Here is a 19,641-nt window from a genome sequence, read left to right on the forward strand (position 1 = left end):
ATTTTTTTTATATTTAAATTGGATTTTTTTTATATTTAAATTGGATTTTTTTTATATTTAAATTGGATTTTTCAAATGAAATGCTTTTGGAGGAAAAGTCTTTCTAAAGATAGTTTTCTATTTAGGTTACATTATAGTCCAAAGGCTATCAGGAAATAAGGAATTGTTTTAAGTTTTTCATGTGTGCTAAAACTCAGTCTAAGGTTTGTTTTGTTTTGTTTTTTGTTTATGTTTAACCACATCAGTTAACAAGCACAGATACATATGCTATAATGTTATTGTTTCCGTTAAATAAATTGTTTAAATTGTTATTAAGGAAATGATTATTTTCTCCTTCCAATAAAGTACAGCAGAAAAGTTGTCCAAATATAAACAGTTAACTTATTAAAGCTCACAATCATTTCATAATTATCTGTCTATGTATTTCTAAGAGTATAACCAAATCAGTAATTTTTGATATAACTCTAAAAACCACTCTGAAAATGTATTATTCCAAAAATGAAACCTTCCTCTGGTTGTAACTATTAAGATTATACCAGTTTTTATGTGAAAAAAACCACACGATTTAAATCAAGTCTTACTGAGTACTGATTTAAATCGTGATTTAGATTGATTTGATTTAAATCAAATCCAGCCTGATTAGAGGGAGGCTTGACTGACCTCTGCAGGGAACAGGGCCTCCTCGGTTGCTGCCCCAGTAGCTCGGCTGAGCACCTTCCTGTAATTTCTACTCCTTATATGTTTGCTGCTGCTGCTTTTTGTGTTGATTTCTGCCTTTCGCCGAGATGGCTCTCAGCTACGTCGCTGCTGTCCGTTTTGTTTTTTATTTTTTAAAAAAAATTACTGAATTTTACAAAAAAGAAAAAGAAAGATAAACAAAGAACAACACATAACACTATAAACACATTTATATACATATTTTCCAAAATACAAACTAAAAGAAAAAGAAAAAAAATACTTTTCATAACCAATAATATTACCAAATTCGTGCTTCAAACATTACAATATATAAATCTCAGTTAAAATATTATAAAAGGTTTTCACTGCATTCACCGCACGTCTCTTAGTTACCGTATTTTTCGCTCTATAAGATGCACCAGACCACAAGACGCACCTAGTTTTTGGAGGAGGAAAACAAGAAAAAAAATATTCTGAATCTCAGAAGCCAGAACAGCAAGAGGGATCGCTGCGCAGTGAAAGCAGCAATCCCTCTTGCTGTTCTGGCTTCTGGGATAGCTGCGCAGCCTGCATTCGCTCCATAAGACGCACACACATTCCCCCTTACTTTTTAGGAGGGAAAAAGTGAGTCTTATAGAGCAAAAAATACGGTATCTTGCTCGCCTTTACATCTGTTCTTTAATCATTTCCCTCCTTTAGATTCTTTCATAGTCAGTCAAATCTTTATGTTCACCGTCCGTTTTGTTTTAATTACGGCTCAAAGCAGTGTGCCGATTTAGTGAGCTTCTGAGAAAAAGAGCTAACCTCTCCCTCGCGCTGTCTTCCCTCAGCTGCAGTCCATCGAACAAGAGAAATCCCGCTGGCGCCTCGAGAAAGCCCAGCTAGAACAGAGCGTGGAGGAGAACAAGGAGCGGATGGAGAAGCTGGAGGGATACTGGATGGAAGCCCAGAACTTGTGCCAGGCTGTGGACGAGCACTTGAAAGAGACCCAAGCCCAGTACCAGACTCTGGAGAGGAAGTACAGCAAAGCCAAGAGGCTCATCAAAGAGTATCAGCAGAAGTAAGGACTCCCTTTGCAGAGCCCTGTCCCGTAATGGGCAATGATATGCATGTCTGCTAAGAATCATGGAACCATAGTGTGCTGGGCCCGGGGGTAACCCGTGAAACGCGGCCCAGGACCAGTTCAGAATCCGCAGGTTCCGCTGGGAGTCAGTCCGAAAGGGCCAAGGCAGGACACAAGGCAAGGACAGGTACAAGATCTCAGGCAGGATCTAGCATACAGCAATGTTGCTCCCGCAACCTGGGGCGGGGTCCAACAGCCTTTTATCTTTGTCGGGGTAGCGGCTGGTCCTGATCCCCCGGTGACTCACCTCCCTGTTTCACCCGAAGGTGAGCACTCCTCCTGCGAGTACTCAGGTCTCTCCTTCTCTCAGACCTCAGTCTCTGCAGTTCGGGAGACGTCGGTGGGTTACTAGACCCAGGGGCCGCCTCAGCCTCCCCTGACCAAACCGGTAGTGGAGCAGCTGTAAGTGATGGCCCAGCTGAAGGCAACGAGGTAATCCCCGCATCTGGAGCCAGGGCAGGCTCAGGCCCCTGACTCGGCCCAGCTGGTGTTTGTTGCAGGGGAACCTGTGCAGACTGGGGCTCTTCAGAATCGGGCCCCAGACTTGGTTCAGATGATGCCTGAGGCAAAGGATCTTCTGGTTCCGAGTCCAAGCCCGAGTCCTAGGCCTTCACACATAGAATTGCAAAGGAGAATGCCCTCATCAACCTTTTTATGCCCAGTTTCGTTTGAGATAGAAGTACTGCATCATTTTTGTATAATAATACAGTGGAACCTCAGTTCCCGAACACCTCCGCTCTCGTACGTTTCGGTTCCCGAACGCCAAAACCCCGGAAGTAAATGCTTCCATTTTTGAACGTTTTTCGGAACCAGAACAAAGCGACTAATATTCTCCTTTCCCTTCCTCCCCCACAACAAACACTCTGTGAGGTGAGTGGGGCTGAGAGACTTCAGAGAAGGGTGACTGGCCCAAGGTCACCCAGCAGCTGCACGTGGAGGTGCAGGGAATCGAACCCAGTTCACCAGGTTACGAATCCACCACTCTTAACCACTACACCACACTGGCTCTCGTTATTATTATTATTATTATTATTATTATTATTATTATGTGTTTCTTCCCCTCTTACAGAGAGATCGAGTTCCTGAAGAAGGAGACAGCTCAGCGCCGCATCCAGGAGGAGTCTGAGCTGGCCCACAAGGAGGAAGTGGACAAGTTGCAGGAGAAGGTGGGCATCAAGGACAGCACTGGGGGTTTGCCTTGAGCCCCCGAGGAAAAGAAAGAAAGAAAGAAAGAAAGAAAGAAAGAAAGAAAGAAAGAAAGAAAGGGCTTTGCTGTGACTGGAGAGGCCTTGGTTCAGTTCAGCTCAGGGATACATGTGAGATGTGTGCACTTGGAAGGGGCCTGATTATTGACGTGGGTAGAGGAAGGGTTGGGGGGAGAGGGACACACCCATCTTTCTGAACTCCTGTAGAGTTGGGCATCAATGCTTGAGTCTTGTAGGACCTTGTGTCAAGTGCTGGATCACTCATTAAGCAGATCCTGCTGCTCAAAGGCAGGGGGTGGGAAGACTCTGATCTTTTTGAATTCCACGCCTATATCGCCTTCAGATTTCTTGGGGCGCTGGTGGCCGGGGTGTCCTTTCTGCAGAGTCCCGTTGAAACGTCCACCAGGACAAAGTGGATCTTTACAAGCCCACGCTCGCCCACCTTCCCCCAGATCCTGTGATGTGAGATTCCGCATCCCAGATCTGCAGGGATCTCTTAAGGTTGTGCAGTGTTCTATTTAGCTTGCAGACACTTGATCCTAGATCGAACGCTGTCTCTCCACCACGTATGCATGGGCGTTGGGCCTTCGCTTGATCCTGCAACGGGTCTCGTGTCAAATCTATATCTCTCCTCGCTGGGCCAGTTGCAGATCCCTGCCACACCCTGGTTCCTACATCAGGCAGTGGATCATGTCAGACTCGTCAGGTTGTTCTCATGCCTCTGTGTGTTAAATGTGTGCATTTGTTTGTGTGTGTGTGCATGAGTGTGAATGCACCTGGGTTTCTGTACTGCGGCTACACCGATCAGAGAGCAATGTAGAATCGCTCTCTTCCAACATCCAGGAGACTCCCCATGCTCCCTCTGGAGGACATCACTTGTACTGCAGCCTAGAAGCCCCCTCTAAAACCCAAATCACAGCGGCAGGTCTCAGTGTGCTCCTCTTCTTTGCACAGAACACTGAACGCAACACACACAAACCCCTGCCCCATTCATCTCTATTGGGGTAGACCAAGCTAGCACGTGCATTTGAGCACTGCCACCATTGCTGCTCTTCAGCATTTACAAAGTGCCAAGCTCTTAAGGAAAGGGTGAGGATCACCTGCACAGGGCCCAGAATAAGCAGAGGTGCGCATTTTGCCAAGACCTACATGGCTGCGGCATGCCACTCGATGGAGAACAGGCAGCACAAACCACATTCTACATGGATAGAGCACTAGGCAGCAATTGCCACAACTGTGGTGAATGGAAAAAGCAAGGCCATGAGACAGTGCGGGCAGAGGGGGGGGGGTAACCACCAACCTCTCCCTGCAAACAGAAAGCTAGCACATCTATAAACCTTCTATTTGTGAGGTTTTAGCATACGGGAGCATTCAGCATTGGCAGCCTCCCGCATTATCTGATGTGGTACAATCCGCTTAATAATAATAATAATAATGAATTTTATTTATACCCTGCCCTCCCCGGCCAAAGCCAGGCGCTGGGCGGCTAACACCAATAAAATAAAATCACAGTAAAAACATAATAGGGTAAAAAGAGAGGGAGGGGAAAAAAACACAATTTAAAATACAGGTTAAAATGCAATTTAAAATGCAGTCTCATTTTAAAGTCGCTGATAAATCATGACCATAAGGGGAGGGAAATATAAGGGTCAGACCGAGTCCAAACCAAAGGCCAGGCGGAACAGCTCTGTCTTGCAGGCCCTGCGGAAAGATGTCAAGTCCCGCAGGGCCCTAGTCTCTTGTGACAGAGCGTTCCACCACATCGGGGCCAGTGCTGAAAAGGCCCTGGCCCTAGTTGAAACCAATATTACCTCCTTGAGGCTCCGGACCACCAAAGTGTTGTTATTTGTGGACCTTAAGGTCCTCTGTGGGGCATACCAGGAAAGGTGGTCCTGTAGGTACATGGGTCCTAGGCTGCCTAGGCTTTTAAAGGTCAAAACCAGCACCTTAAACCTGACCCTGTACTCCACTGGGAGCCAGTGCAGTTTGCCACCTCACCTCCCTCCTACCTTAATTGGTGGCACCCTGGGCAAATCAGTACATGCATTCGTAGAGTCCCAGGTGGAGAGGACTCTGCGGAAAGGTGCTGACTACAGGCTGATGTGGCTGAACACAGGCAAGACAAGGCACACACACAGCCAGGAAAGTGGTGCAAATCCTAAGCTGCTGTCCTTTATCTTGAGAAGGCTGGCTGTGTCAGGCCTTCCCTGCCTTACAAAACACGGCTGCGGATGTAGCCTCCTATCAAGCCATCACCTCCCCTTCACCTTAATTGCGATCTCCCTATTTTCTTAGGATGCTTTCTGCTGACTGTGTCTGAATTTGTCTTGGACTGACTGCTCTCTAATGAATAAAAATATGGTGAACTAGTCTGCTGAACAGCAGCCTGCCCACATCAGGGCACTGTTCCCATCACCAAATGTGTTATACCTTTGATTTGACCCAAGCATCAGGCCGAAGGCTTCTGCCATGCTTATTTTCTCAGTCATGTCCATCGGCTCTCATTCCCCAACCATTACTTCACTCCATCACCCCACTGATTTCTCCTAGAACTGCTCCCGGCCAACTTTCCCCTTCTTTCCCATCTGCCGCCTTTTCACAATTAGGCACAGTGATCCTTGAAAGGTTGCCTTGAAAGGGAGACGGTGGTAGGAATCTTTGGGCAGGAATTGGGAAGGAAGGAATGCGTGCATTTGCATAATGAAAGAGCTGTTTCCAAGGCAGCTTGCTCTCTGACTCTCACTTCTGCACAGCCCCAGCTCTAATGCGATAGCTTAGTTAATCAGTTAGTTAAATGCAAAGCCAAAGGCTTGTATTCCAAAAGCTTGAGCCAGATATCAGCTGTTCCTCTCCAAGGGAAACAGTGCTTAAAAGGAGAGGAGCCATCAATAAATGCCTTGACATGACACATGTATAGTAATATCAAGAGGGCATCTTCAGCAAATCTTAGTAACTGTGAAGAAAGGAGAGGCAGTCCTCAGGTTTGGCCAAGCCAGTTAGAACTTGGTAGGCTGAAAATGGCACATTGAAAGATGCCTCAAAGAAAATAACCAATTGCAGTAACCATTAAGAAGTTTGGTTTCTGCCGGGTGCAATTGAGCATTATGGGAGATAAAGGTAAAGGTAAAGGGACCCCTGACCATTAGGTCCAGTCATGACCAACTCGGGCTGCAGCACTCATCTCACTTTATTGGCCGAGGGAGCCAGTGTACAGCTTCCGGGTCATGTGGCCAGCATGACTAAGCCGCTTCTGGCGAACAAGAGCAGTGCACGGAAACACTGTTGACTTTCCTCCAGAGCAGTACCTATTTATCTACTTGCACTTTGAGGTGCTTTTGAACTGCTAGGTTGGCAGGAGCAGGGACCGAGCAACGGGAGCTCACCCTTTCACAGGGATTCGAACTGCCGACCTTCTAATCGGCAAGTCCTAGGCTCAGTGGTTTAACCCACAGTGCCACCCATGTCCCATTATGGGAGATGGAGGCACTTAAGTCCTCGTTGGGGAACGAATATCATTTTAGTCTTGGAACCTCAAGCCTGTGTCAGCTTTGAAAGGTTAGATATGCATCTGTTTTATGATTCACTCTGGAGACATATCTAATGTGATCAATCTAAGCAAGGTTGTTTGAGAGGTGATTCATTGAAATTAGCAACTCTGTCCTAAAATTGCCCTCTTCCAGTTTGGGTGCAGAAACTGATTTGTGTGCGCTAGTCTGTTTTATTAGACATTAAAGGCAACTTTTAACTAGATCTGCACAGTTTACGCTGCGCGGCCTTTTGCCGAACTCAGAGCAGAGGAACCCTTCTCAAAACAGATGTGGAGCAGACTGCAAGCCTAAACGTTCAGAAGCCGTGTTAATGAGCCCCCCCGCCACCACCATTTATATCCATACAATTCTCCTTTGGCGTGCCCCTTCATTCCCCTTTTTCATAGCCCTCTTCTCCACCAGCCCTTTCCCATTGCTGTTAATGGGTGCTGAGCCAGCCAGCCAATTTCCACCATGTCTCCTTCCCTCGTGTCTTCCCATCTCTCCCCCCCCCCCTATTTTTCTACCTGGAAATCTCCTCTTCACCCCCTTTCTGTTGTGTGTTTTTCAGATCTCTGAACTGGAGGCGAAGCTGCAGACTTTGAAAAATTCCAACCCGACTTAAAAAAAGAGAGAGCAGAAAAAACACACATATAAACCAACCAGAGCAATTAATTCTTCTCATTACTATTACTACTACTACTACTACTATCATTTGCAAGGGACCTGTTTAGAAATGCCTCCTGCCCGTTGTCCACTCTGTTATTCTTCCCTCATCCCCTGCCCGGTTTTCCCAGCAGGGAAGTGTTAAGACCCCGACACAGTCAGAAGAACTACGGCAAGCGAGAGTAGCCAATGGCCTTGCCTTCTCTTGAGGGTGAGGGAGAGACAAAGGCCGGGTGGACGGGTCAGGCGGGATGGCGAAAGTGGGCCGCAGAGGCGAAACCCAGACACCTTGACAAGGGTGGTGAATCACTTGTCAGTTTTCCATGTCCGGTGTGCGTCTTGTGTCAACTGGATCGACAAACCGTGGAGGGTGGGGAGGCGGTGGTCCCGTGTGTCCGGCCATTTGTGTCCCCTGTCCTCTCTGCCTGATGAGAACCTTGCGCCAGCCATTGCAGATCGGGATCGAGACTGTCTTCACGTGGAGCAGGGGACGAAACTGGAAGGCAGCAGGACTCTGCTGGCAAGAAGCGAGACCAGCTCTCTCTATCTCTTTTTGTTTTCTTTCCTGAATCTTAAACTTTTGAGCGAGGGGTTACGGGGTTGGGAGTGGGGGGGGGTCTTATTGTTGGGATTTGGTGAGGGTGGGGCGGGTTGGATGATCTTGCCTTTAATTTTCCATCCTTTTGGACAATATGGAATCCATTATTCTCTATGTTTCGTGCGATGGTGGGAAATATGTCTGTGTTTTTTAAGGAGGGTGATTTTGCCAGTCGCCACCTTTGCGACTGAGGAGAGGCTCCGGCCTCCGGAACCCCTGTCGGCATCTGAATAGACGCTACGGCTGACTTTTTACAACCAGGAAAAGAGCATTTGCCTTGTTTCTTTCCCCTCCTCACTGCATTTTTATTCACGTTTGTCTTGGAGAATTTCTGGGAATCAACACCCAGGAGGTTTATGAACTGGACCCTCCCAAGGGAGCTGAGAATTAAAACCTAAGAGCCGGGAGCAAACGCATCAAAGGTATCGAGCCAGGAGCTGAAGCTAGAGACTTTGGAGAGAGAAAAAATGGAACTGAGCAGGGAAGAAATCATTGGTCCCGCTCTTGAGCAAGCCTTCAGTTTCATGGTTCTGCACCAGCCATTCTGCATTTGACTGGAAGAAAGCTGTGAAGGGCAGCACCTTTTCGGAAGCCCAACACCTTGACAGGGTTCTGCTTTGCTGCTGTCAATACCAGGGTTTGTTGTGGAAGTGGGTGGGCTTACAGCTGGGGGACAGCAAAAGATAAAAACAGAGGCACGAGTGCCTTAGACGCACAGGTAATGAGGACCCAGTCTCTAAGATCATTAGATTGTAAGAGGTATTGCCTGGTTCTTCTTTGTTCCTTAATTTATGAGGTCAACCTTTGTCCCAGGACAAAACACTGGACCATCGTAGATGTCCCTTTGTTTCACATCACCCCCATTTCCAGCGATTGAGCTGCATGGGTGCATTTAGTTTGGGTTTTTTACGTGGCATCTCTAGCTGGCAGGGAATTCCTCTCTGAAGCAACACAACGGCGTCATAACTGTTGCTGCAGTGGCCAGCCAGTCAGCGCCTTGCCTTCCTCATTTTATGCCCCTTTCTAGAGAAATAGTTGAGATCGTTACTAGTAGCCAGAAAGCGCTGGGTCACCTTAGTGGTAAACTGGACAGGTGGGGGATATCTTACAGCGCGAGCCTTCATAACAGGTGCCGGCAGCGAGTTACAAAAGCTGTTCATCTCTAAGGTACCAGAGGGTTTTGCAGCTTCTTTCTTCCTCATCTGTTTAATCTGACAAGAGCAGAAGTCACTGACTGCATCTCCTTTGCTGCCCATGCTTTTACACCCTAACCCAGGCATCAGGGGCCAAGCTGACATACACAGAGGCACCAAAACAACCCTTCCGTAGAGCTGCACTTTGCCCAGAGGGCCAAGATGTTGCAAAGGTGCTCTCTGTATGGCACCAAGCTTATGGGGAGTTTCTTTCTGTATCAGCATCCGTGGCACCAGAAGGATGCAGTTTGGCCTGACAGCAGCATCTGTGTGTTGTGTGTAATGCTGGAATCAGGTTCTTAAGGGGAAAAGTCAGAAAACATCTTACCTTAAATATGGCAAGGTGAAGCTTTGTGTGAACACATTTGGAGGCTTGCCTGCATTTTGGCCTCTCTGACCTTTCGCTATCCCCGTCCTTGGGCGTGGTTTTTGGCCACCACGATTCATTCATGCCCTGGAGCTTGGCTGAGAGTGCCACATTGCTCAACCCAACTTGGAAATAACACAGGTACTCACAATCGGGTCCCACTGGGGGCCTCTCCCAACCTGGTGCCTTCCTGATGTTTGGGCTATAGCTTCCATCATCCCCAGCCAACATGGCCAATGGTCCAAAATACCTGGATTGCACCTGCTTGGGGAAGGCTGTTATAAACTGAGCTGCATCACATAGACATTCACTGGTCCTCTTTCAGCTGTTCGAGAGATATATTTATTAACCTAGATTCAGTTTTATATTTAAAAAAACGATGCAAATCAGGTGACGTTTCCTCTACCCACTCAAGCAGGACTCCACCTACTGCATCATCTACAAACTTTTTGACAGTATTATTTTTCCGGCATGGCCATTAGCCAAGGCTGCTGTGGAACGTCTATGTAAAGTGGAACTGGACGTACGTTTTGTAAAGCGGTTGCTGGGGAAATTTGCTTCCCCCTGCCCCCTCAAAAAGAGCCAAAATAAGGCCGATACAAAAGCCTGTATGTTTTGTTTGGTTTAAAGCAGTATTCTGCCGGGAAAGGCTATGCCTTTGGGTTTTCACCTCTAAACTGGAATTTGTGAAGGGAGTGGAAAATGCTGTCCCCTTCACAAGGTTTCCACTTTGAAGGAAAGGGGGGGGGAGAAAAACAGGGTGTTTTCCTCCTGTTGCCTCAAGGAGGTACCCACCCCTTTTATTGTTTACTTCTTGTGGGCTTTAATAGTGCCTGCTTTGGAAAAAAGACGTCCTTTGCTTTCTCTTGCTGTGATTCAGACAGAAATTCAGTGTGAATTCCAGCAGTCTGCATGACAGCTTTGGATGGGGGAAGGAGCACCGAAGGGGTTCATTTTGAACTTCGAACCAGTCTTTCCTCCAGTTTCGATGGACCTAGCCCAGAAATGTCCGGATCCCATAATGAGGATAACTTCAGGAAAGATGTCTCCCACGTTTCCTTCATAACTTTGAATTCACAGTTCCCTGTTTTGTCTTATCATGGGACGAAAACAGTTCATGACAATGATGTGCAGAATGTGTCCCACTCAAGACAACGTAATGTGGGTAGATTTGCCTTCGTGCGCTTTCACAATCCATTTGTACTCCCCCAGAGTATTAAATACTGTGATAAAATGGTGGGTCGGTTTTCCAGGGTATGTTTCTGTGGACTGGAGTGGGGATTCTAATCCACATATCACGATCGGGAAGTAGACAACCTGGGCATGGCAAATATCCTGGATCCAACAATCCAAAATTAAAAGGTGACATGTTGTGTCTTTTATTCCAGAGCTGGGCAATGTGTTTCAGGGGGTTTGACTGCTTCCCCATCTCCTTTAAACCTCAGTGGTCAAATTGTGTGTGTGTTGCTACATGTACGCCCTGAAACGCAGCCCTACTTCTGGAGGTAAGCAGCTCTCTCATTCACACACGCACACACCCTTTACGGAATGTGAATTCTTGTGTTCCACGTTGGCAGAGTCCACAAAAGGCTTGGCCATTTTGTGATGCAGTGACGTCGTCTGAAAGGGGCACGGGTCTCCAGCTCGCCATTTGCTCGCTGCAACACGCCGCCATTACACCTGCCAAACGCAGAGCTTCCAGACTGTTAGTGGTGGTGACCACAGAGGCAGGCAAAACTGGCCGGCTGCCAGTGAATTCTCCTCCCATCCCTTTACCCTGCGAGGGCTGCAAGGAACGATTCTCTAGGTGACAAGGTGTCTCCACGCCACCGCCATCCTGGGTTACATAAAGGATGAAACAGATTTTGCACCCCCCCCCCCCCAAAAAAAGCTGGTTCAAGAGGTGTACAGTGTACTGTAAACAATAAATGGGTGCAGGATCAGAGCAAGGGGGTGGAGAATGACACGCAGGGGAATGAGATGTAATGTTCTGAAAAACAAATGAGTTTTTTAAAAGATCATCTTAAATTTTAATTTAATCTCCTTTACACAGGTATAAATGTGTATGTATATATATAATATATATATGTATGTATGTATGTACGTATTGTTCCTGGTTTTGTATTCCAATTGTCCTATCATCCGGTCATATCAGATAAACTGCAGGTCTTTGTTTCCACCCTGTTCGGTTTTTCAAATGCCACTATGTGCTCTTGGGGGAGGCGGGATTGGGGGGGGGCAGAGCTTTGGGTATCCACTGTTGGAATTTCTAGAGATCTTCAAGGCAGCCCTTCCATATATATAGCTATGTATGTATGTAAATGCTTTTGAGGTGAACAGTAGGGCTGGGGAATATCTGGTGTTCAACATTGTGATATATCACCAGCTAAACATGTTGTGGTTTTCTTGCATAGCACACACACACAAACCATGATTCATAATATATTGCCAGGTCGGAAATTATGAAACCAATATTACAATATGGACTTCAAAGCAGTTTTGGACGATATAGCGATATATCTCCTAGCCACTACACCAGGTACGTCCAATTTCTTTAGGAATAACTGCAACCAAACCATCATGGAGAGCTCCTGCTGCACAGGTGGCTCTTGGTCTTGAGAAATGTCTTCTAGAGAGCTAGTGTGGTGTAGTGGTTAAGAGCTGTAGTCTCGTAATCTGGTGAACCGGGTTCGCGTCTCCGCTCCTCCACATGCAGCTGCTGGGTGACCTTGGGCCAGTCACACTTCTTTGAAGTCTCTCAGCCCCACTCACCTCACAGTGTTTGTTGTGGGGGAGGAAGGGAAAGGAGAATGTTAGCCACTTTGAGACTCCTTTGGGTAGTGAGAAAGTGGGATATCAAATCCAAACTCTTCTTCTTCTTCTAGTATAACACATTACACCATTGGCTATGGAAGGGAATGTTCTCGAAATACAGGGCATGGCACAGCTAGCCATCATTTCCCCATAACCAAAAACCCAGTTGCAGGATAACCATGTTAAACTGGCTGCCTTTGCAAAAAAGAGAGAAGGTGGGGTGTTCTACAGAAGGGTTATACAGAATCAGAAACTTTATGGATAGAGGGAGACCCATAAAGCCAATGCCTTATGTGACAAGCTCCACTTTTTTTTCCTGGTTTCAGCTGCTACAGATCATGACATTCCTTAAAAGCTTATTCAGGGAAGGGACTAGTTTGTGCCCCATGACGGCTTTTGAACATCGTTCGATCCAATCTGCTTCATAATTGAAGAGTTATTCTTTTATTTATAAATTGTTGATTAACTGTAGGATGGGAAATGCAAATAGAGAGAGCCAGGCATAGGAGTACAACCTAGGCATAACAACAGACCAAAATGCTTGGGCTAAAATAGGGACAGAGCCTCCTATGAAGACCATTTTGGCCATAGTCCAGGAGGCAGTGCTGAGGGTAGTTTTCTCTGGTACTGGACTCCAGTCAAGCTCCCTCACATCACCTTGGTGACTTCATTCCAACACTAGCAGGGCTGTAACACAAGAAGAACCCTCATGGTGGAAGTGCATCAAGATTACTGGGTTCCTGATGTTGTTTCTAATATTATTTGTCAATCATTTAACCCAGGGGTCGGCAACCTTTTTCAGCCATGGGCTGGTCCACCATCCCTCAGACCATGTGGTGGGCCAGACTATATTTTGGAGGAAGAAATGAACGAATTCCTATGCCCCACAAATAACCCAGAGCTGCATTTTAAATAAAAGCACACATTCTACTCATGTAAAAACACGCTGATTCCTGGATCATCTGCGGACCGGATTGAGAAGGCGATTGGGCCGCATCCGGCCCCCGGGCCTTAGGTTGCCTACCCCTGATTTAACCCAGACACTATTGCATTGTGCTGGAAAGAACATTACCAGCATCTCCTTAACCGCAACTCCCCCGTAGCTGCTGATGTCCTCTCACAAATTCCGCAAAAACAAATTGGAGATGAGCTTGCAGTCTCTCCAAATCTGGGAGAGTTGTGTACAGCTATTAACCAAATGAAAAAGACTGACAACTGGGAGACACTTGCCTGCGAGCGCTCCAGTTGGAGAACATCCTTTACCAAAGGTGTCATGGACTTTGAAGATGCTCAAACTCAGGACGAAAGGGAGAAACGTGCTAAGACAGTCATGTCCAAAGTCCATTTCGGGGGCCTAACTTCAATCCTACAAAAGGTCAACAACTTTGGCTCCCACGGCCCTTCACTTCATCAAATCTGGCCCTCTTTGAAAAACGTTCCTAAGAGGAAGGCACGTTTGGGAAACCCTCACCTTGGGATGCGGGTGGCGCTGTGGGTTAAACCACAGACCCTAGGACTTGCCGATCAGAAGGTCGGCGGTTTGAATCCCCGCAACAGGGTGAGCTCCCGTTGCTCGGTCTCTGCTCCTGCCAACCTAGCAGTTTGAAAGCACATCAAAGTGCAAGTAGATAAATAGGTACCGCTCCGGCGGGAAGATAAATGGAGTTTCCGTGCGCTGCTCTGGTTCACCAGAAGCGGCTTAGTCATGCTGGCCACATGACCCGGAAGCTGTATGCCGGCTCCCTCGGCCAATAAAGCGAGATGAGCACCACAACCCCAGAATCGTCCGCGACTGGACCTAATGGTCAGGGGTCCCTTTACTTTACCTTTTACCACCTTGATCAACTCCTGCCTGGAAACCTATGTCCCCACTATGGAAGGGTATGTGGATCCAGAATTGGCCTCCACAGTCACTTACAGACTCACTGTTAAGAATGGAAGACAATCTTACTTATCTATGAGTGTTCGCTGAAGAAGAAGAGACCTTGACTGGCAGGAGGTCTCCTGAAGGGGGTTGGACTCAATGGCCCTTGTGGTCTCTTCCAACTCTATGATTCTATGATTCATTCATGAGATATTGGTGATTGGAGATTTGAACCTGGAACCTCCACATGTGAATCGTGTGTGGTATAAGATAGATGCAGTGGTCATGTAAGCAGTTTGCATGAACAAAGTTCCATGTTTAATAATAATAATAATAATAATACCCCACTCATCTAGCTGGGTTTCCCCAGCCACTCTGTATGGCTCCTCAGTCCCCGGCATCCCTTCTTCAGAAAGGATTGAGTGGTAATGGGAAAGACCTTTTGCTGCCAGCGACCCTGGAAAGCTTCTGTCAGAGCAGACCATGCTGGGCTAAATCGACATCTTCCTAATTTACCTCTAATCGCAACAGCAATCCTATTAATATACTGACTAGAACTGTTTACCCAGGTCCGAATGTGAAACAGATGGCGGGTCTCCCTAGAACAATAGTCGTTTGACACATTATAAACAATGCAGGTCTTATGTAGGTCAAACTTAAGGAGGCAGACTCCTCTCCACCGCCTCTTAGCGCACACAGAGGGGGGCAGGGTCTGAAATCTGACGGGCTGCCTCCTCATCCCCCTTGCAACCCCTCGGAAGAATCTCGCTTCTGGAAGTGACCTTGGCAAGGGCTCAGAACAGACCTGGGAGGCAGATAAAAAAGGTTTGAGGAGACCATTCCTAATAATAGCAGGGTAAAGGCTGAAGGAGGGACACGGGTGGTGCTGTGGGTTAAACCACAGAGCCTAGGACTTGCTGATCAGAAGGTCGGTGGTTTGGATCACCGCAACAGGGTGAGCTCCCATTGCTCGGTCCCTGCTCCTGCCAACCTAGCAGTTCAAAAGCACGTCAAAGTGCAAGTAGATAAATAGGTACCACTCCGACGGGAAGATAAACGGTGTTTTCGTGCGCTGCTCTGGTTCGCCAGAAGCAGCTTAGTCATGCTGGCCACATGACCCAGAAGCTGTATGCCAGCTCCCTCGGCCAATAAAGCGAGATGAGTGCTTCAACCCCAGAGTCGGTCACCACTGGACCTAATGATCAGGGGTTCCTTTAAAGGCTGAAGGAATTGGGCATGCTGAGGCCATAGGAAAAAAGTCATCATAAAGAAAGGGATGGATATAGGCGAAGATCACAGAAGAAACAACAGCATCCATTCTAAACTGCCCAGCAAGGATGAGACGAGTAGCATAGGGAGGGTGAAATTGTGGGGAGGTGTAGGTGGGTTATTACATTCCAGTGAACCTTCTAACCAGAAGACCAGCTCAGCAATGGAGCAGACTGTGGAATTGCTATCTCTTGGAGGGTTTAATGTAGAAGATGGATAGGCCTCTGATATGGTCATCTTGGCTCAGAACGAACACTGAATTATTATTATTATTATTATTAATTTATTTATTTATTTATTTATTTTACCCCACCAATCTGGTTGGGTTTCCCCAGCCTCTCTGGGCAGCTTCCAACAAAGATTAAAATACAGTAAAATGTCACACATTAATTTGATTGTAGGTCAGCAACTAGAGGCCCCTGGGCCCAAACTAGCCTAATGTGATGTGCTACAGGCCCTCCTAGTTGCCAGAGTTATCTTTCCTCTCCAATTCCTGAGACTAGGTAGAGAAGGAAAAGGTTGGACCTCTCCCTACCCTTTATACCCTACCCTTTCTCCAAAGGAGCCCCGGGTGGTAAAAATGCCAATACTAAAACAGTACAGTGGGAAAAAAAACAGTTAAAAGTTGCCTTTCAAAAAAACAGTTAAAAGCAATCAGTTATTCTTAAATTAGTAATTTCAGAGTTGCCTGAGACTTATCTGTCCCTACTAGTTTTGCTATTGCACTGTGACCGTCACTCGGTGTTAACAGAAAACTCCTCAAACATATTTATTTTATGTTCATTATTTATTGACTTTATTTTTATACTATTGTTCCTCTCAAATGGGAGTCCAGGGTGGAATGAAATCATGTCTTTCCACTTGAACACCTATCTGTTTTACTGCAGGAACTCATTGTAGCTTTTCAGCATGTATATACCATACAGTATGCAGTGGGACCTATTCAGCACGGTCAGATCAATGGAAGGTATCCGGCTAATGCTTCTGTGAAATTGTTTCCTATATACACTTCTATTTTTCTAGAAAAAGAGGTGGCGGAACTCACCATGAACTCCTCCCTTGTTCTCTTAGAATGGCAATGGCACCACCTGAGAGGTGCCAGAACTGAGTTCCTGTGAGTTCCAGCTGACAAAAAGCCCTGCCCATATTTTTTGTTGTTGTTTAGTCATTTAGTCATGTCCGACTCTTCGTGACCCCATGGACCAGAGCACTCCAGGCACTCTTGTCGTCCACTGCCTCCCACAGTTTGGTCAAACTCATGTTAGTAGCTTCGAGAACACTATCCAACCATCTCGTCCTCTGTCATCCCCTTCTCCTTGTGCCCTCCATCTTTCCCAACATCAGGGTCTTTTCCAGGGAGTCTTCTCTTCTCATGAGGTGGCCAAAGTATTGGAGCCTCAACTTCACGATCTGTCCTTCCAGTGAGCACTCAGGGCTGATTTCCTTAAGAATGGATAGGATTGATCTTCTTGCAGTCCATGGGACTCTCAAGAGTCTCCTCCAGCACCAGAATTCAAAAGCATCAATTCTTTGGCCATCAGCCTTCTTTATGGTCCAGCTCTCACTTCCATACATCACTACTAGAAAAGCCATAGCTTTAATTATACGAACCTTTGTCAGCAAGGTGATGTCTCTGCTTTTTAAGATGCTGTCTAGGTTTGTCATCGCTTTTCTCCCAAGAAACAGGCGTCTTTTAATTTTGTGACCTCTGTCACCATCTGCAGTGATCATGGAGCCCAAGAAAGTAAAATCTCTCACTGCCTCCATTTCTTCCCCTTCTATTTGCCAGGAGGTGATGGGACCAGTGGCCATGATCTTCGTTTTTTTGATGTTGAGCTTCAGACCATATTTTCCGCTCTCCTCTTTCACCCTCATTAAGAGGTTGTTTAATTCCTCCTCACTTTCTGCCATCAAGGTTGTGTCATCTGCATATGGGAATTGTCTTATATTCATTCCAGCTCCTCTGTTGCAGCAAAAATTATAATAAAACAAAACAAGAGCATGGCAGCACCTTAAGGACTAATAAAGCAGAGCCAATTGAATGTGTTATATTTTAATATCTGCTACATCAGGACTTTTAAATCCCATTTCAATTAGTTGTAGCCAGCAGAGATGACCCTGGTTTCACACATATCCTTACAAAATATTTCTTTGATCTAGCGGTGTTTTTCTAAATGCCCAGGCGAGCAGCTCTCTAGCGGATATTGGCTGATTAGATTAGCCAGAAGTCTCACCTATTTGGATATCCTGGAGAGTCCACATTTTAAAAGAAAAGGTGTGTTTTTTTGTAATTTACCCACCTTTGCATTTTAATTAAAAACTCTGCAAGAGGTGAACCTCAAAGATCTGTACCTGATTGGTCAGAAACTGAAACATGTCTCAAAGTGAAACAATGGACCCCTCAGATTGGCTGGACATCGTGGGAATCAGATAGTATTTTCCCTCTCCATCTGGGATTCTGCCTTTTTTGATTAGAATATTTAACTGCATGTAAAAAAATACTTAAATGTAAATCAACAACATCAGTCCGCAAGACGGGTTTCCTTTTTATCCTCTTCTGCAAGCTGGTTGAGCGGTTTTCTTGGAGCTGTCCATTCAGCACCAGCTATTCTCCCCATCACAAGCAAATTCTTACCTCAATTCTCATACCCAGTTTTTCATTCCCAAGAGCCAGCCGCTCCAGGAAGGTGGTGGAAGCACTTGAGTTCAAGTCTCGGTTTGGAGGAGGTGGGTATCTCAGTTCCTTCATCTTAGGGAAGCAAGAATAATTATGGGAGATAATCTCTGCATGATCAGAGCCAGGAATTAATAGGCCAAATAAGGAGAGGTTGCACATAACCTATTCATCTTGAGATAAGAACGCAAGTTATTTTCGACCTCTGAATTGTTTACCTTATATTCATAAGGCACAATAGAGAAGTAGGTTAAATACAAGAGAGGATGGGGGTGTTGTGTTGTGTCTCGTCAAGATGGATTCCAAAACCGATGTGAGAAAGCATTTGGGTTTGCCAATTCATCAAGCTGGGTGTTACAGAAAGCATGGGGAAAGTTGAAGAGGGAAGAGGGGGAGAAACACTCCAAAGCAACAAAATCATGCAATGACATTAAAACACTTTTAATTAAAATATACACTGAAACAGGGACACGGGTGGCACTGTGGGTTAAACCACAGAGCCTAGGACTTGCCGATCAGAAGGTCAGTGGTTCGAATCCCTGCGACGGGGTGAGCTCCTGTTGCTTGGTCCCTGCTCCTGCCAACCTAGCAGTTCAAAAGCACATCAAAGTGCAAGTAGAGAAATAGGTACTGCTCCGACGGGAAGGTAAACGGCGTTTCTGTGCGCTGCTCTGGTTCGCCAGAAGCGGCTTAGTCATGCTGGCCACATGACCGGGAAGCTGTACGCCGGCTCCCTCAGCCAAAAAAGTGAGATGAGCACCACAACCCCAGAGTCGGCCACCAGTGGACCTAATGGTCAGGGGTCCCTTTACCTTACACTGAAACAAACCATTAAAAAGCACAAACTATAAAGCAGTGAAACAAAGACAGTTACACTACAGAATCATAGAGCTGGAAAGGACCTCAAGGGTCTTCTAGTCCAAACACCCCTACAATGCAGGAATCTTTTGCACATAGGTCAAACCTATGACCTTAAGATTAAGGGTCTCATGCTCTAGTGGCTGAGTTATTCAGATATACCCTAGTGTCGTCCAGAATTGCTACAGACTCATTGCGAGGTTGTGGGCAAAGCATCATCTCTCAGCCTCAGTTCTTCGGTCTAGAAAATGGGAATATGGTGGCCTATCTCACTGGACTAGGGTGAGGAAAGACATAAGACCCCCAGCGAGATCAGCCCATTAAGTCCAGCATCCTAGTTCTCACAGTGACCAACCACATGCCAGTGGGAAGCCCACAACAAGGGCAAGAGGACAATAACCTTCTCCTTCTGTTAGGCCACAGAAATGGGGATCCCATGGCATACGGCCTCTGAATCTAGAAGGTGCCTATAGCCATCGCGACCTGTAGTCATGGATGGACTCATCCTCCAGGAATTGGCCCAATCTCCTTTTTAAAAGCCATCTAAACAAGTGGCCATCAAGTACAATCTGCAATTTGCAAAATAGAGATGAAAACGCTAATGGGCCCTAATTGTAGTGATCCTCTAAACAGCCCCTCCAGATCTTTCATGAGAGGTTTCATCTGGGGGTGGAGTGGAGTGAGTAGAATTATGGGGACAGAAGGATTAAACACATTCGCTGCCTGGGTGTAAATAACAGGATAAATGCAATCTATGAGCACCTTCCCTACAGAAAGTGTACAGCAGCAACACTAATTTGGAAAT

General features: G+C 46.4%; 1 protein-coding gene and 1 long non-coding RNA gene across 3 annotated transcripts in view; both read left to right on the plus strand.

The window, feature by feature from the left end:
* PPP1R9B (protein phosphatase 1 regulatory subunit 9B) overlaps nt 1-11,536 on the plus strand; it is a 75,957-nt gene extending 64,421 nt beyond the window's left edge. For both annotated transcript variants that reach the window (XM_083408387.1, XM_083408386.1), the window contains exons 9-11: nt 1,509-1,738; nt 2,871-2,967; nt 7,105-11,536. In XM_083408387.1, coding sequence (XP_083264513.1) covers nt 1,509-1,738; nt 2,871-2,967; nt 7,105-7,158 — 381 coding nt within the window. In that variant the 3' untranslated portion in view covers nt 7,159-11,536. The remainder of the gene's footprint in view (nt 1-1,508; nt 1,739-2,870; nt 2,968-7,104) is intronic.
* The window catches only part of LOC310661902, a 150,450-nt gene that overhangs the window by 96,973 nt on the left and 33,836 nt on the right, over nt 1-19,641 (plus strand). The window lies entirely within an intron of this gene.

This window comes from Podarcis tiliguerta, assembly GCF_965153285.1.
Source record: "Podarcis tiliguerta genome assembly, chromosome: 13".
Taxonomy (NCBI): Eukaryota; Metazoa; Chordata; class Lepidosauria; order Squamata; family Lacertidae; genus Podarcis; species Podarcis tiliguerta.